The sequence below is a fragment of the Pipistrellus hanaki genome (assembly GCF_964339955.1).
Source record: "Pipistrellus hanaki genome assembly, chromosome: 2".
NCBI classification, from domain to species: Eukaryota; Metazoa; Chordata; class Mammalia; order Chiroptera; family Vespertilionidae; genus Pipistrellus; species Pipistrellus hanaki.
Window position 1 is genome coordinate 105,098,286 of NC_140504.1, and position 25,229 is coordinate 105,123,514.

At 41.3% G+C, this 25,229-nt stretch overlaps 1 protein-coding gene across 5 annotated transcripts in view; it reads right to left on the reverse strand.

The window, feature by feature from the left end:
• PLS1 (plastin 1) overlaps window positions 1-25,229 on the reverse strand; it is a 227,717-nt gene that overhangs the window by 128,828 nt on the left and 73,660 nt on the right. For all 5 annotated transcript variants that reach the window (XM_084872460.1, XM_084872464.1, XM_084872463.1 and 2 more), the window contains 2 exons: window positions 23,707-23,836; window positions 9,735-9,867 (listed from right to left, as the gene is read on the reverse strand). In XM_084872460.1, coding sequence (XP_084728586.1) covers window positions 9,735-9,867; window positions 23,707-23,836 — 263 coding nt within the window. The remainder of the gene's footprint in view (window positions 1-9,734; window positions 9,868-23,706; window positions 23,837-25,229) is intronic.

A 25,229-nucleotide genomic window follows, 5' to 3' on the forward strand; every position in this document is an offset into this window, starting at 1 on the left:
GGGGAGCAATGGAGGGAGGGGGATGAGGAACATTTGTAATAATATGAACAATAAAGATTTATTTAAAAACAAGAGAGAGAGAGAGAGAGAGAGAAGGAAGGCTACTTCATAATACTAAAGGGATCAATATGAAAAGAAGATATGACTCCAGTAAACATATGCACCTGATACAGGGGCACCCAAGTACATAAAAAAAAATTCTGGAAGAAATCAAGGGAGAGATTGACAATACAAGTATAGTAGGGGACTTTAATACAGACTGACATCACTGGATAAGTCGTCTGGAGGGGAAATGAGCAAAAAAACCAGAAATCCTAAATGACTCACTAGGTCAGATGGAATTAATTAACATCTTAAAACATTTCACCCCAAAGCCATGGAATATACATTCTGCTCAATGAACATGGGACATTTTCAAAGTAAGACCACAGCCTAAACCGGTTTGGCTCAATGGATAGAGCCTCGGCTTGGGGACTGAAGGGACCAGGTTCGATTCCGGTCAAGGGCATGTACCTTGGTTGCGGGCATATCCCCAGTAGGGGGTGTGCAAGAGGCAGCTGATCGATGACTCTCTCTCGATGTTTCTAGCTCTCTATCTCTCTCCCTTCCTCTCTGTACAAAATCAATAAAATATATTTTAAAAAAATAAAATAAAAAACAAAGTAAGACCACACATTGGGTCATAAGCAAAGTCTCTTCAAATTCAAGAAGATTGAAATCATATCAAGCATCTTCTCAGACCACAACTGCATAATATTAGAAATCAACTACAATGAAAACAAAACAAAAAAAAGTTTAAACACCTGGTGACTGAATAGCATGCTATTATACAATGATAGAGTTACCAAAGAGATCAAAGAAGAAATTAAAAAAAAAAAAAAAAAACATCCTGAAAACAAATGACAATGAAAACACAACAGTCTAAAATCTTTGGGACACAATGAAAGCAGTCCTGAGAGGAAAGTTCATGGCTCTACATGCCTAACTCAAAAAAACAAGAAAAAATGGTAATAAGTAATCTAACCTTGCAACTTAAAGAATTAGAAAGAGAGCAAACAGAAAAGCCCAGAAAAAGCAGAAGGAAGGAAACAATAAAGATCGGAGCAGAAATAAACGACAGAGACAAAAAAATACAAAAGATCAATGAAACTAAGAGCTGGTTCTCTGAAATGATAAACAAGATTATCTTAACCAGGCTCACAAAGAGGCAAAGAGGGAGGACCCAAATAAACAAAATGATAAATGAAAGAGGTAAAGTAAAAACTACCCCACACACATACAAGGGATTGTGTGTGTGTGTGTGTGTGTGCGCATATATATATATATATATATATATATATATATATATATATATATTGCCATAAGCAGTTCAGATCAGTGGATAGTTTGTTGGCCTTCAGACTGAAAGGTCCCAGGTTTGATTCCAATCAAAGACAAGTAGCTTGGTTGCAGGCATATCCCCAGTGGGAGGTGTGCAGGAGGCAGGCAGCTGATCGATGTTTCTCACTCATCAATGTTTCTAACTTTCTATCCCTCTCCCTTCCTCTCTGTAAAAAATTAATAATATAGGGGAGAAACCAAGATAGCAGCATAGATAAACAACAGAAACTGCTGCCTTACACAACCACTTTAAAACTACAGCTAAAAGACAAAACAGACATCATCCAGAACCACAGGAAGGCTGGATGAGTGGAAATTCTACAATTAGAAGGAAAGAGAAAAGCACACTGAGACTCAGAAGAGCTGCAAAGTAAAGTGCAGAGGTATGGAGGTGTGTGCAGAAAGGGGCTAGCAAGTGAGTTCCCGGCTGGCTTTTTCAATCCAGAGGGAGACACAAGCTCCTGACAGCTTTGAACTCCAGTTCCAGATGAGACTCTGGGGTCCCAGACTCATATGGGGAGAAACTGAACTGTCTGGCAGCGGCGGAACTTGAGGGCAGCATTCTCTCTGAGGTGCTTGCATCAATTACCAAGGAAAAGGGACACCAAGGGGCCTCTTAGGGCAGGGCTGAAGGGAAGCCATTGTTGTTTGCTCTGCCCTGAGACCCCACCCACCCAAGCTGTGCACAGAGGCTTTTGCATATGAATGGCCTGGTCTTTTGAAATCTAAACTTACCAAACAAACTGCAACTGAATCAGAGAGACCCAGAATATCCAAAAGAAGGCCCAAGGTCCCATAGCAGCTTGCAATGCTTCACAGCTGGGCCTCATTGGGGCACCTCCAAAACCCAAACAAAGAAGTGGAATCTGCAAATCTCTCCATAGCTCCTGCTGGGTGGCCTTAAGCAGAGGCTAAATTTGCACCTCCTTGGATCTCCCAATGGTCAGAGTGGGACCATACAGATTACAACTCCTCAGATCCATAAGGTACACACTCAAACTACAACTCAGTGAGTACCAAAACCCAATGAAGCAAGTCTTGCCCCATAAGGGTGTCTCCAGCACATTAGTTCTCTCATTGTAGGCACAGCTGATCTTCACAGCCAATTTGCCTGGAGGTCAATTCCTCCTAGTGATACCAAGAACAATCAAGGCCAAACTACAACAAGACTGATCACACATCCCACAAAGGAGTGTACCAAGAGTGTCTACCTTAGGTAACTGGAGAGGCTGAGCCACTGGGCCCTATAGGACACCTATCACACAAAGCCATTCTAACAATACAGGGAAGCAGCCAAAATGTGGAGAAAAAGAAGCAGGTCACAAATGACAGAAATGAAGGAAAGCAAGCTACTGGATATAGAGTTCAAAACTATGGTTATAATGTTTTTTAAGAATCTTCTAGAAACCGCTAATAAATTTAGTGAGATCCTAGAGGATATGGGGAAAAAAATCAACTAGAAATTAAGCAAACACTGACTGAAATGAAGAATAATATACAGAGATCCAACAGATGGCTAGAGCAGTGGTTCTCAACCTTTCTAATTCCGTGACCCTTTAATACAGTTCCTCATGTTGTGGTAACCCCCAACCATAAAATTATTTTCATTGCTACTTCATAACTGTGATTTTGCTACTGTTAATGAATCATAATGTAAATCTGTGTTTTCCAATGGCCCTAGGCTCTACAGCAGCAGTTTAATAATCTGAACAATAAAGATTTATTTTTAATTAATAAAATATATTTTTAAATACTATGAATAACCGTACTCTAACAAACTTTTCTTTTTTAAATTTAACAAATCTTTATTGTTCAGATTATTACAACTGTTACTCTCTTTTCCCCCCATAGCTCCTCTCCACCAGGTTCCTATCCCACCCTCTGCCCTTACCTCCCCCCCACTATTCTCTACCATAAATGTATGCTTTTTATCCAGTCTCTTCCCACACCCCCACTCCTCTTTTCTGCCAGGAATTGTCAGTCCATTCCCTTTCTATGCCCCTGATGCTATTATATTCACCAGTTAATACTGTTCATCAGAATTTTTATTCCCTTGGTTTTTAGATTCACTTGTTGATACAGATTTTTTGTTCAAAATTTTTATCTTTACCTTTTTCTTCTTCCTCCTCTTCTTAAAGAATACCTTTAAGCATTTCATATAATTCTGGTTTGTGGTGATGAACTCCTTTAGCTTTTTCTTATCTGTGAAGCTCTTTATCTGACCTTTAATTCTGAATGATACCTTTGCTGGGTAGAGTAATCTTGGTTGTAGTTTCTTACTATGCATCACTTTGAATATTTCTTGCCACTCCCATCTGGCCTGCATAGTTTCTGTTGAGAAATCAGCTGACAATTGTATGGGTGCTCCCTTGTAGGTAACTGTTTTTCTCTTGCTGCTTGTAAGATTCTCTCTTTGTCTTTTGTTCTTGGCATTTTAATTATGATGTGTCTTGGTGTTGTCATCTTTGGATTCCTTTTGTTTGGGGTTCTGTGTGCTTCCTGGACTTATAAGTCCATTTCTTTCACCCGGTGACCGAAGTTTTCGGTCACTATTTTTTCAAATAGGTTTTCAATATCTTACTCTCACTCTTCTTCTGGGACCTTCATAATTCTGTTATTGGTATTCTTGACATTGTCCCAGAGTCTTCTTACACTATCTTCAACTTTTTGGATTCATTTTTCTTTTTGCTTTTATGGTTGAATATTTTTTGCTTCTTTGTATTTCAAATCTTTGACTTGATTCTTATAATCCTCTAGTCTGCTGTTAGGTCTCTGCATTATATATATATATATATATATATATATATATATATATATATATATATATATATATATATATTTCAGTGTATGCTTAATTTCTAGTGTATCCTTTTTCATATCTTCGAGGGTCTCGTTAAATTTATCGGCCTTTTATAGGAAATTCTTGAAAAATCTTATAACCATGATTTTGTACTCTAATCCATTTGTTTACTTTCCTCCATTTCCTTCATTTGTGGCCTGCCTTTTTGTCTCTGATTTTTTTTTAAATATATTTTATTGATTTTTTACAGAGAGGAAGGGAGAGAGATAGAGAGCCAGAAACATTGATAAGAGAGAAACATCGACCAGCTACCTCTTGCACACCCCCTACCGGGGATGTGCCCGCAACCAACGTACATACCCCTGACCGGAATCGAACCTGGGACCTTTCAGTCCGCAGACCGACGCTCTACCACTGAGCCAAACCGGTTTCAGCTTGTCTCTGAATTTTAGCTGCTTCCTTGAGTTGACAGAGTGAGTGGCTTTGTGTGCTAGGTGTCCTATAAGGCCCAGTGGCTCAGCCTCCCCAGTTACCTAAGGTGGATACTCTTCGTGTGCCCCTTTACGTGCTGTGTGTGCAGTCTTGTTGTAGTTAAGCATAGATTGTTGTTAGTATCATCGAGGGGAGTTGACCTCCAGGCCAAGTGGCTGTGAGGATCAGCTCTGTCAGTGGACTGGGAGAGCTTCTGTGCTCAGCTTGGATGGGGCAGAGTCTCAGGGTGGAGCAAACAGCTTCCCCCCCCCCATCAACCCCACCCTATGTGGCCCCTGTGTCTCCTTTCCCACAGCAATGGCTGCACACACCTCTGAGAGAAGGCTGCCCTGAGTTTTGCCTGATGCCAGACAGTCCAATTTCTCCCCTAATGAGTCTGGGTATTCAAAGTCTCATCTGTACTGGATTTCAGTGCAGACTAGAGGTTTTGTTTCCCTCCCAAACAAAAACACTAGCCTCGAGCTTGAGGTCTGCCCTCTCCAAGCACCGCAAATAAGCCAGCCGCATATTCAGCGGCCTGCCCTTTCTGTGCACATACGGTCTCCACACCCGTCTTCCACAGCTCCTCTAGGTCTCAGTGTCCTCTTATCTTTCCTTCTAGTTGTAGAATTTCCACTCAGCCAGCTTTCCGGTGGTTCTGGATGATGTTCGCTCTGTCTTCCAGTTGTGGTTTTAAAATCGTTGTGCAAGGCAACAGTATAGGTATTTACCTCCTACCACCATCTTGGTTTCTCTCTCTTTTAAAAATCTGTTCACTTTCTTCTGGTCCTTTATGCTAGTAGCTAGGAACATCCTCTTAACTCAAAATCTGAAGTTTCTCATTTAAGAGTGAGGCAGAGAGAGCAACAAGAAAGTGAAGGAACCACAGCTCCAGCTACTCTTTGCCTTACTTTGAAAGCTTTTCTCCACTTCTTCCCAGATCCTGAGACTTCTGAACACCTCCTCTCCCTGCCCTCTATCTCCATTTACTACAACAAACTTTGATGTAATGGACCTATTCCTAAAAAAATACAAGCTTTGAAGAAATTGAAAAAGTAATAAAAATTTTCCAGCAAACAAAAGCCATTGATGGCTTCACAGGGAAGTTTTATCAAACATTTTATCAAACATTCAAAGAAGAACTGAAGCCTATCCTCAGACTATTCCATAAAATAAAAAAGGAAGGCACACTTTTAAGCTCTTTCTATGAAGCCAGCATTGCCCTAATCCCAAAACCATATAAAGACACTACAAAGAAAGAGAATTGCAGGCCAATATCCCTGATGAATATAGATGCTAACATCTTCAACAAAATTCTAGCAAATCAGATCAAGTATTACTTTAGAAAGGTCATACACCATGACCAAGTGGGATTTATTCCAGGGATGCAAGGATGGTACAATATCCACAAAGCAATAAATATGATGCATCACATAAACTAATTAAGAGAAAAAAATCACTTAATCATATTAATTGATTCAGAAAAAACATTTTACAAAATCCAACATCCTTTCTTAATAAAAACTCTCAGCAAAGTGGGAATAGAGGGATCATACTTCAACATAATAAAAGCCTTATATGACAAACCTACCGCCAACATCATACTCAATGCACAAAAACTAAAACCATTTCCCTTAAGAACAGGAACAAGACAGGGATGCCCACTTTCACCATTCCTGTTCAACATAGAACTGGAAGTGCTAGCCATAGTGATTGGACAAAAAGGAGAAATAAAAGGCATCCAAATTGAAAAAGAAAAAGTAAAATTGTCATTATTCACAGATGACATGATATTGTACATAGAAAACCATAAAGACTCCATCAAAAACTACTAGAATTAATAAATGAATTTGGCAATGTAGCAGGATACGAAATTATCACCCAGAAATCTATGGCTGTTTTATACACCACTTAGTGCCTGGTACATGGATTCTTGCACATTGACAGGAAATTAATTAGGACATGGATGGCAGGGAGGGACTGGATGAGATGGGCCAGTCATGTCCTGGAGCCAACCTCTCATGGTCCTTCCCCAGCCAGCCACACCTGGGGCAGTGCCATGTCTCGAATGGCATCTACTGAGTGAGCAGGGTCCTTCCAGCAGGTGAGATACCTCAGCCTGGCCTGTAGTGATCTGGGCCTCATCCTAAGGCCCAGAACCAGCTCTGCGACATCCCCAAAGGGATCCCGGATTGCAAGAGGGCAGTTCTCGAGTGATGCACCCCAGAATTGGGCTTCCTATTCTCCAGATCCAGGGCGCATCACTCAAGAACCGCTGCTTCCAGGTCAATGCAGCTCAGTAGCTCCTGCATTGAGCATCTGCCCCTTGGTGGTCAGTGTGCATCATAGCTACCAGTCAAACACTTGGGCTTAGCTTCTTATATATAAAGATAATAAACTCACAGGAAGAGAAACAAACAAACAAAAAATCCCATTTACCATTGCAACAAAAAAGTTAAGATGCCAGGAAGAAACTTAATCGAGAAGGTAAAGGACCTGTACTCAGAAAATTACAGGATGCTGAAAAAAAGAGATAGCAGAAGACACAAACAAATGGAAGAATATACTGTTTTCATAGATTGGTAGAATCAACGTCATTAAAATATTCATACTACCCAAAGCAATCTAGCAGGATACATTCAATGCAATCCACATTAAAATACCAACAGCATATTTCAAAGACCTAGAACAAACTCTCCAAAAATTCATCTGGAATAAAAAAAAAAGACCTGAATACCTGCAGAAATCTTGAGAGAGAAGAACCAAGTTGGAGGGATCACAACACTAGATATCAAACTATACTATAAAGCCACTGTTCTCAATACTGCCTGGTTTTGACATATAGATCAATGGAATAGAAGAGAGAAACCAGAAGTCAACCCAAGCCATTATGCTCAATTAACATTTGATAAAGGAGGCAAGAGCATACAATGGAGTCAAGACAGTCTCTTCAATAAGTAGTTTTTGGAAAATTGGACAGATATATGCAAAAAAAAAAATGAAACTAGACCACCAATTCACACCATACCAAAAATGAATAAAGGACTTAAACATAACATGGAAAACCATAAAAATCTTACAATAAGCCAGAGGCAGCAAAATAGCAGATATGTCTCATTGCGATATCTTTACAATACATATCCTAAGCCAATGGAAACTAAGGAGAAAATAAACAAATAGAACTATATTTTTTAAAAGCTAAGCAAAAGGAAGATAAACAATCCAATCAAAAAACAGCCCAAGGACCTAAATAGACACTTTTCAAAAGAGAACTTACAGATGGCCAAGAGATATATGAAAACATGCTCAAAGTCACTAATCATCTGAGAGAATCAAATCAAAACAACAATGAGGTATCATCTCACACCTGTTAGAATGGCTATAACAAACAACATGTGCTGGAAAGGATGTAGAGAAAAAGAAACCTTCCTTCACTGATGGTGGGAATGCAGACTGGTGCAGCCACTGTGGAAAACAGTATGGCGTTTCCTCAAAAAATTAATGGAAGTGCCATTTGACCCAGTGATCCCACTTCTAGAAATATATCCCAAGATACTAGGAACACCAAACAGAAAGGATGTATGCACCCCTATGTTAATAGCAGCACAATTTATAATAGCTAAGATTTGGAAACAGTCTAAGTGCCCATCAGCAGAGGAGTAGATTAGAAAACTGTGGTACATCTACACAATGGAGTACTAGGCTGCTGTAAAAAAAAAAAGAAGGAATTCTTACCATTTGCAGGAGCATGGATGGAATTGGAGAGCATTGTGCTAAGTGAAAGAAGCCAGTCAAAGAAGAATAAATATCACATGATTTCACTGATTTGTGGAATATAATGAACACTATAAACTGATGAACAAAATTAGAACCAGAGTCATAGAAGCATTGAACAGATTGTCCAGCCTATGAGGGAAGGCAGAAGGTGATGGGGTAAGAGATCAATCAAAGGACTTGTATGCATTAATCTGAACATAATCAATGAATACAGACAATAGGGGGTTGAAGGCAAGTGCTGGGGGTGGGAGCAGCCAGGGAGAGGTCAATGAGGGAGAAAGGAGACTTATGTAATACTGTAAATATTAAGAAATTAATTAAAAAATAAAAATAAAATAAAAACATATACAGTACTCATGAGTATGTGTTTCTTCTATTCAAGTAAAAACACAGAAACCCAACTGAAAAAAATATTCCTGAATACTAATAATGGCTAAATATGGGTGATAAGACTGTGATGGTAAATATTCTGTATTTTTATAAACTTTATTTTATTTATTTATTTTTTTAAATATATTTTATTGATTTTTTTACAGAGAGGAGGAGAGAGTGAGAGAGAGCTAGAAACGTCGATGAGAGAATATCGACCAGCTGCCCGCTGCACACCCCCTACCGGGGATGTGCCCGCAACAAATGTACATGCCCTTGACCGGAATCGAACCCGGGACCCTTCAGTCCGCAGACCGACGCTCTACCACTGAGCCAAACCGGTTTCGGCTGTATTTTTATAAACTTTAAAAAAAAACCACACACACATTTGTTTTGTATCAAGAACTATGCTAAGACTATAGTACATGCAACAAAGACAGACATACCCTTTGAGAGTTTCCAAACGAGTAAGCAGAAACAGTCTGCAAAGAATCAAGGAATAAGCAAGGCTGAACTACAACATTAATGTCATTCAAGTATAAATGTGATATATTTTTACATTATATGGTTAACTTCTACATTAACTTATGTTCCTGTCCCTGTCAACTGTCAGAACTCCCCTATTGAAAAGTAAAAAGAGAAACGCTGTGAACATTGTAAAATACATCAGAGGAAGATCTCAAAAGTGTCCGAATAAAAGTTTCTATTAAGGTAATAGAATAAAAAGACATCAGAAAATTAAGAAGTTACATTTGAAAGAAAATTCTAGAAAATATATAGCACTTAATTTTCTATGTGATATAAATTCTTCAAGACCTATGTAGCTACTCGTTAACTAGCTCCAAAAGACAATGGATTTGCTGATTATAATTTTCTTTGAATGCTCTTCAATGGATACTGTGAGAACAGAGCTCCCTCATCCCAATGCTCAGCTTACCAAAGAAGGATGCCATCTGCAAGTGATTTGAAAAGACTTCCATCACTGGGATTCATGGGTATGAGATGCTTACAGTCAGGGTCATCCTCCAGGGCCTTGTTTATCCAGTTAACAAATGCCACCTTTTCTTCCTCTGAAAACAGAACATTTCAGTAGCAAAGCTCATCTCACAAAATTCATTGCACTATTAAAACATTTCTATTCAAAGATTATAAATGCCAATTATTAAAACTATACTAAAACACTAAAAGCTTTAAGAAAAGGAGAAGGGGGAATTCATTCCAATTTTTCATCTGATATATTAGGGAGGAGTAAGGTGCCTATCTTAAATGAGCTCAATAAACATTCAGTTTTATTCTGTAATATTTCCAAATACATATTGCTTCAAAGAGTGTATGGATCAGAAGCCAACTATCATAGGTCAGATACACACAGGTGCACACACACAAGGGGGAAAGTACAAGAAACAAATATCCACATCAATATAGTCCACCTGCCATCATCCCTGAAAAATTTAGAGTTGTTCTTTGGGGCTTACAACAGAAATACTGAATTTAATATAGAATTATTCAAATGAATAAAATAGGTCAATTTTATGAAATTTCTGAAAGAAATCTGATATAAACCTAAATACCAATACTACTTCCAGCCACTTTCTTTGTCATCTACTTAACACATATCTTCTAACATGAATAACTTGATCTTTAAACAGAATATTACTGCAGTGGGAAAAATGGGAAGGAACTTAAAAAGAAAAGTGTTCTGTTGCTTTATTGTTATTATGTAAATATAAAAATCATTTAACAATATAGAATCTAAAAGGAAATAATTCCCGTTTCCATCACTGGATAACATAATAAGCTGAACTTCCCCATTTTTGTCCTAGTTCCTAGAATTAGGCAGTTTTCCTAATTTTGGCAGGTAACCCCCAAATTTAATCCAACACACACACACACACACACACACACACACACACACACACATACACACACACAGGGGTGGGAATCATGGGCTGAGAGAATAAAAAAGACCCAAGTAATTACTAATATTTCTCTTTTTCACATATCATAATCTGCCTTCTTATCTCTTTACCTCACGATACCTCCCCAGGGACTTACAGTATAGGGCATAGGTAAAGGATGTCCAGCCCACAGGCCATATAAGGCCCACAAAATTATTTGGTCTGGCCTTGCCATTGCATTCGGGATGAGTTAATTAAATGTTTGAACAAATATAGCAGGCAATTTTTAAATTGATAATTTTGTATGGCCCACAAATGATTCTATAAATACCCAAATGGCCCATGGCAGAAAAAAGGTTCCCTATTCCTAGGTATTTAAAGATCACTAAGGGGAGAAACCAAGATGGTGGCATAGGTAAATGCCTAACTGCAGGCTCACACAACAATTTCAAAAAAATACAACTAAAATACAAAATGGGCATTATCCACAACTACAAGAAAGTTGAGTGGCTGGAAATTCTACAACTAGAAGGAAAGAGAAAACCAGAAGGAAAAGCAGAGGAGCTGTAAAAGCCTAAGACACGGTGCGCGTGGGGAGAGGACGGAGCTGGAGAGGAGGGGGCGGCTGAGTGCCTGGCTGGCGTTCCCTAGTGGGAAGGAGATAAAAGCTCTGGACTGTGCTGAGCCCCAGTTCTGACAGCACTGAACCCCAGTTCTGGGTGAGAGCCTGGGGATCCAGACACATAAGGAGGGAGTCTGAGCTGTAAGGTGGAAACTCAGGGGAGCAGAGAAAGGAAGTCCCAGAGGCGTGCACATTGCACACAGAGGACGGACTGTTGACTGTGCTACTGGATTGCCCTAGTGGGAAGAAGACAAAAGCTCCAGACTGCTCTGAACCCCACTTCCAACCCCATTTCCAACTGAACTGAACCCCAGTTCCGGGATCATTGGGGGAGAGAGCCTAGTCTGTTTGGTAGCGAGCAAAACTCGAGGGCACCTCTCTCTCAGAGGTGCTTGCAGTGAGTATCAAAGGACACTGAGGAACACTGAGACTCAGGAACCTCATAGGGCGGGGCTGATGAGAAGCCAAGGCTGTAGGCTCCACGCTGAAACTCTGCCCATCCAAGCTGAGCAGAGGCGTTTGCAATTTTCCAAGTCTATTTGAATAAGGCTGTCTCCTGGCATAGACACAGCTGATCCTCACAGCCAATTGGCCTGGAGGTCGGTTTCTCCCAGTGATACCAACAACAATCAAGACTTAACTACAACAAGGCTGTACACACAGTCCACAAAAGGGGGCACCAAGAGTGTGACCTCAGATAACTAGGAGGTTGACCCACTGAACCATATAGAACACCTTAGCACACAAAGCCACCCTACCAACTGAGGGAAGCAGCGAAAATTCCAAGACAAGGAAACAGATCACAAATGAAAGAAATGGAGGACAAAAAGTGACTGGATATTGAGTTCAAAACCACCCTTATAAGGTTTTTCAAAAATTTCCTAGAAAAGGCCAATAAAATAAACAAGACCTATGAGGATATGAAAAGGGATCAACTAGAAATAAAGAATACATTGTCTGAAATAAAAAATATTATACAGAGTCCTAAAATCAGAATGGAGGATGGCAAGAACCAAGTCAAAGATTTGGAACATAAAGAGCCAGAGGACACACCTCCACAGAAGCAAGAAGACAACAGAATCCAGAAAGTTGAAGATAATGTAAGAAACCTCTGGGACAACTTCAAGCTAACCAACATCAGAATTACAGGGGTCCCAGAAGAAGAGAGAGAGCAATATACTGAAAACATACTGGAAGAAATAGTGACAGAAAACTTCCCCCACCTGTTGAAAGAATTAGACCTACAAGTCCAGGAAGCGCACAGAACACCAAACAAAAGTAATCAAAAGAGGACCACACCAAGACACATCATAATTAAAATTCCAAGAGCAAAAGACAGAGAGAGAATATTAAAAGCAGCAAGAGAAAAGCAGGCAGTTACCTATAAAGGAGCACCCATATGATTGTCAGCTGATTTCTCAACAGAAACCATGCAGGCCAGATGGGAATAGCAAAAAATATTCAAAGTGATGAATAGCAAGAACCTACAGCCAAAAATAATCTACCCAGCAAAGCTATCACTCAGAATTGAAGGCCAGATAAAGAGCTTCACAAATAAAAAATAGCTAAAGGGCCGAAACCGGTTTGGCTCAATGGATAGAGCGTTGGCTTGGGGACTGAAGGACCCGGGTTCGATTCCGGTCAAGGGCATGTACCTTGGTTGCAGGCACGTCCCCAGTAGGGGGTGTACAAGAGGCAGCTGATCGATGATTCTCTCTCATCGATGTTTCTAACTCTCTATCCCTCTCTCTTCCTCTCTGTGAAAAATCAATAAAATATATTTAAAAAAAAAAAAAAAAAAAAAGCTAAAGGACTTCATCACCACCAAACCAGAATTATATGAATTGCTGAAGGGGGTTCTTTAGGAAGAGGAAGAAGATAAAGATAAATATTATGAGCAACAAGTACGTAACTATCAACAAGTGAATCTAAAAACCAAGGGAATTTAAAAAATCTGATGAACAATATTAACTGGTGAATATAAAAGAATCAGAGATATAGAAGGGTAGTGAACTGATGATTCTCAGGGTAAAGGGAAGTTTGTGGGTGCGGGAAGAGACTGAACATAAACTGTGCACCTATGCATGAGGACAATGGGGAGATGGGGAAAGGGCATAGGGTGGGGTGGGAAGCTGGTGGAGGGGAGCAATGGATAGGGGGGGGAATGAGGAACATTTGTAATAATATGAACAATAAAGATTTCTTTAAAAAAATTTTAAAATAAAGATCACTAAGATATCATCTATAGTAATAATAGCCTAGAGCCGTCAAGACCTAAACGACCAGATGGATGACCTGTCACCAGGAAGTGCATGAAGTACCTCTCAGTCCCTCCCCTGCAGCTTACAGGCTCCTATCACAGCAAGGCAGCAGGTGATGGGGTCGGCAGGGTGCAGTGGGCACAGTAGGTCGTTAGCCTCCAGCCCAGAATTAGGCAGTTTTCCTAATTTTGACAGATCTGGATCAGGCCCAGAAAGAGGCCTGGAGAGAGAACCAAGGCCTGATCCATAGCCTTAGTGGGTGCTGGTGAGGCCAGGAGAGAGAATGGGTGGGGTCTGATCAGCAGCTGCCATGGCTGCTGGTGAGATATGGAGAGAGAGGGGGGCAGGGCCTGATCATCTGCTGCTGCTGAGGTGGCAGATCAGGCCCAGAGATAGGCCCGGAGAGAAAGGCAACTGTTAGTGGGACATTATGGATTTCCCAGAAGAGCCAATAGCTGACTGGAGGCAGAGCTTTTGATGCTGACTGGCATAGAAAGTGACCAATCAGAACCTAACCTGGGTGAACTGCAAAAGCAGAACCTAAGGTGGGGGCTGAAGAGGGGTTTTAAGGGCAACAGCTGTTTGGTGTAAGGCAGTGGTCAGCAAACGCATTAGTCAACAGAGCCAAATATCAACAATACAACGATTGAAATTTCTTTTGAGAGCCAAATTTTTAAACTTAAACTACATAAGTAGGTACATTATTATTAACTTAATCAGGGTACTCCAAAGCTGGAGTGGAAGAGCCACACTCAAGAGACCAAAGAGCCACATGTGGCTTGCAAGCCACAGTTTGCCGACCACTGGTGTAAGGTGTAAGAAAGCGGTTCAGAGAAGGATCAGCTGAGGGTCGCACAGGGAGTGTTTGTTGGCAAGCTAAGGGACAGCTGAACTCTAGGAGAAGGTGGGGGACTGGTAGACGGGGTTCCCTGACTGAGCAGCCCCCACTGCGGCTGGGTCCTCTCCTGGAGCTATGGGCTCACACGGAAAACTGTGCCATCTTGCAAAGGAAAGTGTATCTTATCGGAAGCCTGAAAACCCACAACTGTGGTGACCACCGAACAGCCGAGAGCCCCAGAACACCGGTCCCCAATCAGCACAAACACGCGAATTCAAGGGAGCTCTTCACTCCACCACAGAAAGGTCAGATTTCGCCGGGGATAAGGTGAGGTCTCTGGTCCCAGCTCGCGAAATGTGCTGCAGGACATGGAGGAACAGGGAAGTCTGTGCCTAGAAAAGTCCGAGGATGTTGGGGCTGCCATGATCTGTGAATGTGGAAGGGGGTCCTCAGAGCTGCTAACAGAAGGGATTTCTAAAAAGAAACCCATTCGATATGACACAGAGGGTGAGCATAAGGATTTGAAAGGTGTGCAAGCTGCTTAAACTTGTGCACAGACTGATCATTCACACACTTGGGCTTTTTCCTCTTCATTCCCTTGCTTCTAATTAGTAAGTTGGCACACTCTGGGAGACTGTATGGGGGAGTTGTTTTTCTGGAAACTGGGGATCAGAGCAGTGAGAGACCATCGGAGAGCCAGCTCTGAGGCAGCCCATCTCCACAAACCGGTATTGAGTGCCACAGAGAAAGAAGGCTAGAGCAGCCAAAGAGACTGGAAAGTCAATCCAGAAACACTGCCACGTAGGAGCTGAATCACAAACTGACTTTTTAATTTTAATTTTTATTTAATAAAAAATAAAGGAATACAAGAAATTAAGACACCGCCTACTTAAGAAAAAGAAAGAAAAAAGGTAAAATATCAGTAGTATTAATGTTGATTGAAAATAAAAATGTAATAATTAAAAAGGTAAAATCAGCCGGGACCGGTTTGGCTCAGTGGATGGAGCATGAGCCTGCGGACTGAAAGGTCCCGGGTTCGATTCCGGTCAAGGGCATGTACCTTGGTTGCAGGCACATCCCCAGTAGGGGGTGTGCAAGAGGCAGCTGGTCGATGTTTCTCTCTCATCGACGTTTCTAACTCTCTGTCCCTTTCAATTCCTCTCTGTGTAAAATCAATAAAATATATATTATTAAAAAAAGGTAAAATCAAGTGAGGAAAAAAGAAAAAAATTTGTTTCTTAAGTAAAAGATGAAAAAAATGAAAATAAAAAAGTAAAGAAATAAAAATTTAAAAAGTGTGCAGTAGTGAAGGTCATTCACTTCCTCTATTTTTCTGTTTGGCATGCCTGTTTCTCAGTCTGTACAGTATTGCAATTCCCTGCGGTTTTACTGCTCCTCAGTGTTGTAAGCCCAAGTGTGTGAATGATCAGTCTGTGCACAAGTTTAAGCAGCTTGCACACCTTTCAAATCCTTATGCTCACCCTCTGTGTCATATCGAATGGGTTTCTTTTTAGAAATCCCTTCTGTTAGCAGCTCTGAGGACCCCCTTCCACATTCACAGATCATGGCAGCCCCAACATCCTCGGACTTTTCTAGGCACAGACTTCCCTGTTCCTCCATGTCCTGCAGCACATTTCGCGAGCTGGGACCAGAGACCTCACCTTATCCCCGGCGAAATCTGACCTTTCTGTGGTGGAGTGAAGAGCTCCCTTGAATTCGCGTGTTTGTGCTGATTGGGGACCGGTGTTCTGGGGCTCTCGGCTGTTCGGTGGTCACCACAGTTGTGGGTTTTCAGGCTTCCGATAAGATACACTTTCCTTTGCAAGATGGCACAGTTTTCCGTGTGAGCCCATAGCTCCAGGAGAGGACCCAGCCGCAGTGGGGGCTGCTCAGTCAGGGAACCCCGTCTACCAGTCCCCCACCTTCTCCTAGAGTTCAGCTGTCCCTTAGCTTGCCAACAAACACTCCCTGTGCGACCCTCAGCTGATCCTTCTCTGAACCGCTTTCTTACACCTTACACCAGTGGTCGGCAAACTGTGGCTTGCAAGCCACATGTGGCTCTTTGGTCTCTTGAGTGTGGCTCTTCCACTCCAGCTTTGGAGTACCCTGATTAAGTTAATAATAATGTACCTACTTATGTAGTTTAAGTTTAAAAATTTGGCTCTCAAAAGAAATTTCAATCGTTGTATTGTTGATATTTGGCTCTGTTGACTAATGCGTTTGCTGACCACTGCCTTACACCAAACAGCTGTTGCCCTTAAAACCCCTCTTCAGCCCCCACCTTAGGTTCTGCTTTTGCAGTTCACCCAGGTTAGGTTCTGATTGGTCACTTTCTATGCCAGTCAGCATCAAAAGCTCTGCCTCCAGTCAGCTATTGGCTCTTCTGGGAAATCCATAATGTCCCCACTAACAGTTGCCTTTCTCTCCGGGCCTATCTCTGGGCCTGATCTGCCACCTCAGCAGCAGCAGATGATCAGGCCCTGCCCCCCTCTCTCTCCATATCTCACCAGCAGCCATGGCAGCTGCTGATCAGACCCCACCCATTCTCTCTCCTGGCCTCACCAGCACCCACTAAGGCTATGGATCAGGCCTTGGTTCTCTCTCCAGGCCTCTTTCTGGGCCTGATCCAGATCTGTCAAAATTGGGAAAACTGCCTAATTCTGGGCTGGAGGCTAACGACCTACTGTGCCCACTGTACCCACTGCACCCCGCCGACCCCATCACCTGCTGCCTTGCTGTGATAGGAGCCTGTAAGCTGCAGGGGAGGGACAGAGAGGTACTTCATGCACTTCCTGGTGACAGGTCATCCATCTGGTCGTTTAGGTCTTGACGGCTCTAGGCTATTATTACTATAGATGATATCTTAGTGATCTTTATTTTAAATTTTTTTAAAGAAATCTTTATTGTTCATATTATTACAAATGTTCCTCATTTCCCCCCCATCCATTGCTCCCCTCCACCAGGTTCACACCCCACTCTCTGCCCTTTCCCCACCCCCTATAGTCTTATCAATTGATGCAGAAAGCATTTGACAAAATCCAAAACCTTCTCTTGATAAAAACTCTAAGCAAGTTGGGAATAGAAGGATCATACCTCAACATAATAAAAGCCATCACAACAAAAAAAATTAAGATACCTAGGAATAAACTTAACTAAGGAAGTAAAGGACCTATATGCAAAAAACTACACGACACTGAAAAAAGAGATAGAGGAAGATGTAAACAGATGGAAGAACATACCATGATCATGGATTGGTAGAATCAACATAATCAAAATGTCCATACTACCCAAAGCAATCTATAGGTTCAATGCACTCCCCATTAAAATACCAATGGCATACTTCACAGACCTAGAAAGAGCTCTCCAAAAATGCATCTGGAATAAAAAAAGACACAGAATAGCTTCAGCAATCCTGAGAAAGAAGAATAAAGTATGAGGGATCTCAATACCAGATTTCAAGCTGTATTACAAAGCAACTGTTTTCAAAACAGTATGGTACTGGCACAAGAACAGACATATAGGTCAATGGAATATAGAATAGAGAATTCGGATATCAACCCAAACCACTACACTCAATTAATATGTGTCAAAGGAGGTATGAAAATACAATGAAGTCAAGACAGTCTCTTCAATAAATGGTGCTGGGAAAATTGGACAGATACATGCAAAAAAATGAAATCAGATCACCAACTTACATTATACACAAAAATAAACTCAAAATGGATACAGGACTTAAACATAAGACAGGAAACCATAAAAATATTAGAGGAATCCACAGGCAGCAAAATCTCAGACATATGCTGAAAGAACTTGATACTGCCCCTAGGGCAATGGAAGCTAAAGAGAAAATAAACAAATGGGACTACATCAAAATAAAAAGCTTATGCACAGCAAAAGACACCACCAACAAAACAACAAGAAAGCCCAGTGTATGGAAGAACATATTTCCAAATGTTATCACTGATAAAGGTAAATCTCCAACATCTACAGGCAGTTTATACAACTTAATAAAAGGAAGATAAATGATCCAATAAAGAAATGGGCAATGGACCTAAATAGAATCTTTTCAAAAGAAGACTGAAGTAAGGCCAAGAGGCACATGAAAATATGCTCAAAGTCACTAATTATCTGAGAGATGCAAATAAAAACAACAATGTGGTACCATCTCACACCTGTCAGAATGGCTATCATCAGCAAATCAACAAATGACAAGTGTTGGCGAGGATGCGGAGAAAAAGGAACCCTTGTGCACTGCTGGTGGGAATGCAGACTGATCCAGCCACTGTGGAGAAAAGTATGGAGTTTCCTCAAAAAGCTGAAAATGGAACTCCCATTTGACCCAGTAATCCCACTCCTAGGACTATATCCTAAGAAACTAGAAACACCAATCAGAAAGGATATATGCACCCCTATGTTCATAGCAGCACAATTTATAATAGCTAAGATTTGGAAACAGCCTAGGTGCCTGTCAGCAGATGATTGGATCAGAAAACTATGGTATATCTACCTAATGGAATACTATGCTGCCATAAGAAAGAAGGAATTTTAAAAATATATATATTTTATTGATTTTTTACAGAGAGGAAGAGAGAGGGACAGAGAGTTAGAAACATCAATGGGAGAGAATCATTGATCAGCTGCCTCTTGCACACACCCTACTGGGGATGTGCCTGCAACCAAGGTACATGCCCTTGACTGGAATCGAACCCGGGACCTTTCAGTCCTCAGGCTGACGCTCTATCCACTGAGCCAAACCGGTATCGGCAAGAAGGAATTCTTATCATTTGCAACAACCTGGATGGAATTAGAGAACATTATGCTTATTGAAATAAGCCAATCAATGCAAGAAAAACACCACATGATCTCACTCATTTATGGATAATAAAAAACATTATAAACTGATGAACAAAAAGATAGATACAGAGACAGTGAAGCAACAGACAGACTGTCAAATTACATTGGGAAGGTTAGGGAAAGGTGGGAGAGATTAGACATTAATGGAAGGACTTGTATGCTTGCATGTAAGCATGGATGCAAAACTCTGAGTGGTAAGGGCATATATGGGATTTGGTGGTGGGGGGGGGCAATGGTAAGATATGTACACATATAATACCTTAATAAAAAATGAAGAAGAAAAAAGAAATAAAAAGAAAGCAGTTCAACATTTTAATGACCAGTTTGGCAGTATAGTGCTTATGGCTGGCTATCAGTCCAGATATAGGGATTATGTACTTTTGTCTGCAAAAAGCATCTTCTTCTGCTGAAAAAGGCCCCCTCCCCCATTTAAGCAATTCTATCCTATATAATCTATCTACACTAATAAAAGGGTAATATGGTAATGAGACCGAGTCAATTGGCCATATTTGAGAGATCTAACTTCCTTCCAGACAAAGCCATGGTGGTAAGGGTCAAGGCAGAGGCAGTTAAGGGCAATCAGGCTGGCATAGGAGGGCACTTGGAGATGAGATCAGGCCAGCAGAGGAGGGCAGTTAGGGGCAATCAAGGATGTCAGGGGAAAGAAGTTAGGGCAATCAGGCCAGCAGAGAAGAGCAGTTGGGGTCAATCAGGTCAGCAGGGGAGCAGTTATGGATGATCATGTAGGCAGTCAGAAGTGGTTATGGCCAATCAGGCAGGCAGGCAGAGGAAATTAGGGAAAGCTAAAGAGAAAATAACTTAATAAATACAACTTAATAAAAGGAAGATAAATGATCATGCAGACATAGAGGTTAGGGGTGATCAGGCAGGCAGACAGAGTAGTTAGGGATGATCAGGCAGGCAGGTAAGTGGTCAGGAGCTAGTAGTCCCAGATTGCAAGAGGGATGTCCAACTCCCAGTTTAGGCCTGGTCCCTGTGACAGTTGGACATCCCCCAAGGGGTCCCCAATTGGAGAAGGTGCAGGCTGGGCTGAGGAAACCCCCTCCCCAGGATCACCCCCTGTGCATGAATTTCATGCAACTGGCCTTTAGACTATAATAATAAAAGCATAATATACTAATTAGACCAGATATCCTTCTGGATAACCTTCTGGACGAAGCCGGGGCTGTGAAGAAAGCCTGGATCCCAGTGTCTGCTGGTGGCTGGAGGGAAGCCCGGATCCCAAGTGCCAGATGGAATCTGGTGCCGACAGCCTCAGGAAAGAAGGCCTAGACTTGCACAAATTCTGTGCATCAAGCTTCTAGTAGATAATGATAAGATAAAACAGATATATAAGGAAATGTATTACAAGGAAAATAAACACATCATAAGAGAGATATAATCAATGTTTGAAGAATTTTTTAAAAGAAATGATCGATTCTGGTTGATATAAATCAAGTAAATGTTTTATGGAGAAGGTTCTACTTCAAAGACAGATTTTTAATATGTGAAGATAGGCAGGGAAAGGAAGGATGTTCCAGATATAGGAACCAGAAATGAGACTCCATTTCATACCACAAACAATGGCTATAATAAAGAAAATGGACAAGTACTGGAGAAAAGTGAAGACACTAGAACTCCCATACACTGCTTATGGGAATGTAAAATGCTGCAGATATTTTGGAAAACAGTTTGGCAGGAATCTTTTTTTGTAATGCTAAACACAGAGTTACCACATGACCTGGCAATTCTACCCCAAGGTATATAGTATCTAAGAGAATTCAAACACATGTCTACAGAAAAGTGAAGACACAAACATCCATACAGCATCATCATAAAAGCCAAAAAAGTAGAAACAACCCAAATGTCTGTCAACTAATGAATGGATAAACAACATTCTCCACAGAATAGCAACAATAAGGAATGAAGTACAATATATGCTATAACAATAGGAATGAAGTACAATATGAATGATCTTTGCAAATATTATGCCAATGAAGAAGCCTGTCAAGTGAAAGGACACGACTATCTGATTCCATTTATATAAAATTTCGAGAATAGGTAAGTCTATAGAAATAGAAAGTTGATTCATGGCTACCAGAAGCTGAGAGAGGAGAAATAGGGAGCTCTTCAGACTGCTAAAGAGCATGGAATTTCTCTTTTGGATGATTAAAGGATTATAGATTAGACAGTGAAGATCACTGAACAATTCTAAATATATTAAAATCTATTGAAGTGTATACTTCAAAAGGGCAAATTTCATGCTATCTCAATTATATCTCATTATAGCCTGTTCCTTTTTTTTAAGCTATTAAATATTCTACATCTTGTTCTAGATAATGGTTAGATGGGTATATTCATATGTAAAAAATTTCAAACCGTATACTTAAGTAAAGAACTTTTTGTTCTTTACTATGTGTACCTTATCTTATCTAATAAAAGAGTAATATGCAAATTAACCACACCTCTGCTACACCAACAAGCCACACCCACCAGCCAATCAGAGCAAGTTTGCAAATTAACCCCAACCAAGATGGCTGTGGCCACAGAGAGCAGGAGGGAGACTTGGGTTTCTCTGTCAATGGAAGAAGCCAAGGTTTCTGCCTGCCCTAGCTGGCCTTAGCCTCCACTCAAGGCTACAAAGTTTCAGTTATAGAAGGTAAACAAATCCAAACAGAAGGCTTGACTCTGCTCCAGGGTACAAAGTTTCAACTGTAGAAGGTAAATAAATTCCAGATACTAGGGCATCCACTTGGGGTGCCTGAGGATATGGTCGGCCTGCAAACCACCACAGGCCCCTCCCTCAGGCCGCCCCAGGTCTTAAGGGATCCCCCACCCTAATCCCAGACACCCTTCAGGTAAAACCAGCTGGCCCCCACCCATGCACCAGGCCTCTATCCTATCTAATAAAAGAGTAATATGCAGATTGGCCATCATTCCAACACACAAGATGGCTGCCCCCCTGTGGTCAAAGATCCTGCCCCCATGTGGACACAAGATGGCCACCACAAGATGGCCGTCAGGGAGGGCAATTGTGAGGCACCAGGCCTGCAAGGGAGGGCAGCTGGGGGTGATCAACCCTACAGGGGAGGGCAGTTAGGGGTGACCATGCCGGCAGAGGAGAGAAGTTGGGGGCAAACAGGCTGGCAGGGGAGCAGTTAGACATAAATCAGGCTGGCATGGGAGTGGTTAGGGGGTGATCAGGTGGCAGGCAGAATCAGTTAGGGGCAATCAGAAAGGAAGGCAGGTGAACAGTTTGGAGCCAGCTGTCCTGGATTGTGAAGAGGGGTCCCAGATTGGAGAAGGTGCAGGCTGGGCTGAGGGACACCACCACCTGCTCCCCCCATGCACGAATTTTGTATACCAGGCCTCTAGTACCTTAATTAACAACTAAAAAAAGGTACAGTGACAGAAACCAGAAAAGTGGTTACCCCTAGGGAAGACTAGACATGAGGAAACTACTCAGGAGATAGAAGTACAGTATTCTATCTTTAGCTGGCAGGCAGCTACATGGATTTTGCTACAGGATAAAATTCATTTAAAGATTTCAGCACTTTTCTAAATGTACATATTACCTCAATTAAAAGGTTTTTTTAAAAAAGGAAGAAGCCTTTTCCTTAGAATGGACAGGCAGAAATAGTGTAAAAAAGCACATACCTGCCACTCTCAATTTTTCACTGGGCAATAGCTCAGTGATTCTATCAGATCAAACAATCAGGTACTGGGCTCTCCAGTCACTGGCTGCTTGATAAAAGATGAATCAGGAATCTCAGCTCCCGGAAAATGAAAAGAGAAAGTCCTTGAAACACAACTCTTCCCATGTTCCTAGATCAGGTCTAAAGGAAAACTCACACTACCAATCAAGATGAAAAAGCCATTCAAATGTTATGATTAAACACAATCAGTGCTGAAAATAAATGATACTTTTACTGTTTCTAATCTCTTTGTTGTACACTGTACCTGACACATAGAAATCAACTTATTGATTTCTAAGATTTTAGGATTTTTTATTTTGGCATCTCTGAAATTAAGAGGCATTTCAAATTTGATGGCATGTTATAGTTTATTCTTATTTTCCTCAATGGTACACAAAACAATGGTGTGAATAACTAGAGGCCCAGTGCATGAAATTCATACACGGGGGATTGGAGGAATCCCTCAGCCTGGCCTGCATCCTCTCACAGTCTGGGACCACTGGCTCCTAACTGCTCACCTGCCTACCTACCTAATCGCCCATAACCACCTCTGCCTATCTGCCTAATCGCCTCTAACTGCCCTTCCCTATGGGCCTGATTGCCTCTAATCACCCTCCCCTGCCAGCCTGATGGCCCCTAACCACCCTCCCCTGCTAGCCTGATTAGCATATTACGCTTTTATTAGTATAGATGGCATTTTAGATTTGATGAATATGAGAGTTGAATGGAGTGGGAAATTACCTGAATAGGAATGCTGTGTGCCCTCACTGGAAATGGATGAAGTTCCTCCAATAGCAGTAATCCCTTCCCTCTTGTTAATTATTTTTCGGAATGTTTTGCTGATGTCTTTGCTTTTTAACTCTTGCATTAGCTGGAATGGGATAAAAGTAAAATAAGCCTTCATCAGATAATCATAGAAAACCTTGCAGCATGAAGGAAAATTATTTAGACTTCTTTATTTGGAATGACACCAAAATAAATACTAACACACAGGTCATTTTACCAACAACATAAAATGGAAAAATTTTTGTATCCCAACCACTAGAAAGAAATTTTGTTATAATAAAGTTTAAATTGAACACATTGAAATTATTCTTCTAAATTTTCCATGAAACTAAAGAATAGCTACATGCTAGAGTTATGTTTTTTTTTTTCTTCTTCTTCCTCTTCCTCTTCCTCTTCTTCCTCTTCTTCCTCTTCTTCCTCTTCCCCTTCCCCTCCTTCCCCTCCTTCCCCTCCTTCCCCTCCTTCCCCTCCTTCCCCTCCTTCCCCTCCTCCTTCTTCTCCTTCTTCTCCTTCTTCTCCTTCTTCTCCTTCTTCTCCTTCTTCTCCTTCTCCTTCTCCTTCTCCTTCTCCTTCTTCTTCTTCTTTTAATCCTCACCCCAAGACATGCTTAGAGAGAGGAAGGGAGAGAGAGAGGGATAGAAAATAAAAAGAGAGAGGGAAGGAGAGGGATGGAGAGAAAAACATCAGTCTGAGTTTTTGGATGCAGTCCAACTGGAGGCAAACCTGAAACCCAGGTGTGTGCCTTGATTAAGAATGGAAATGTTAACCTTTTGGTAGATAGAAAGACACCAAACCAACTGAGACACGCCGGCTGGCTACATGTGAGTTTAAAATGCCTTAATGAAGGTGTTGTCTTGGCTGGACATCTCCAATATACATACATGTGTCAGTGTAAGTTAGCTCTTGTAGAAAATAACATAAGCTTAGAGAAACACACTCCCAACCACCATTTCACTGGATTTTCTAGAGGACAGTTATACTGAATTCAACCAGTTCTTCAAGTAGCAACAGAATGAGATTTTAAAATGCAGACCTGATCCCACTCTATTCCCATATCACCGGATTAATGTTGCACTTAGGCTAAAAATAAACACCTGCAGGACCCTGCAGGACCTGACCCTGACTTACTTCTCTAGGGAATTCCTTTTCCCTTAACCACCTCAGCTCCAGCCACTCAGCTCCTTTTCCCCAGGTGAGGAATAATTAGAATATTACCATCCCTATACCATCCCTAAAGTAACAGAGCCTCCACACAGGATGTCACCTCTGCCTGCCTCACACATTATTCATTCCCCCCTCCTTCCCTTTTATCTGTTTAGCATTTTTCTTCAGATCTCTGCTTAGCCTTTATAGCTTCTGGGACACCTTCCCTGAATCCCTTGGTTCTCCAGCCTCCCCACCAAATTCAGTTCCGTCTACTATAAACTCTTAAGGAGACCTGTACTGCTGTCATTGCAATTGTCAGTTTTCTTCTATCC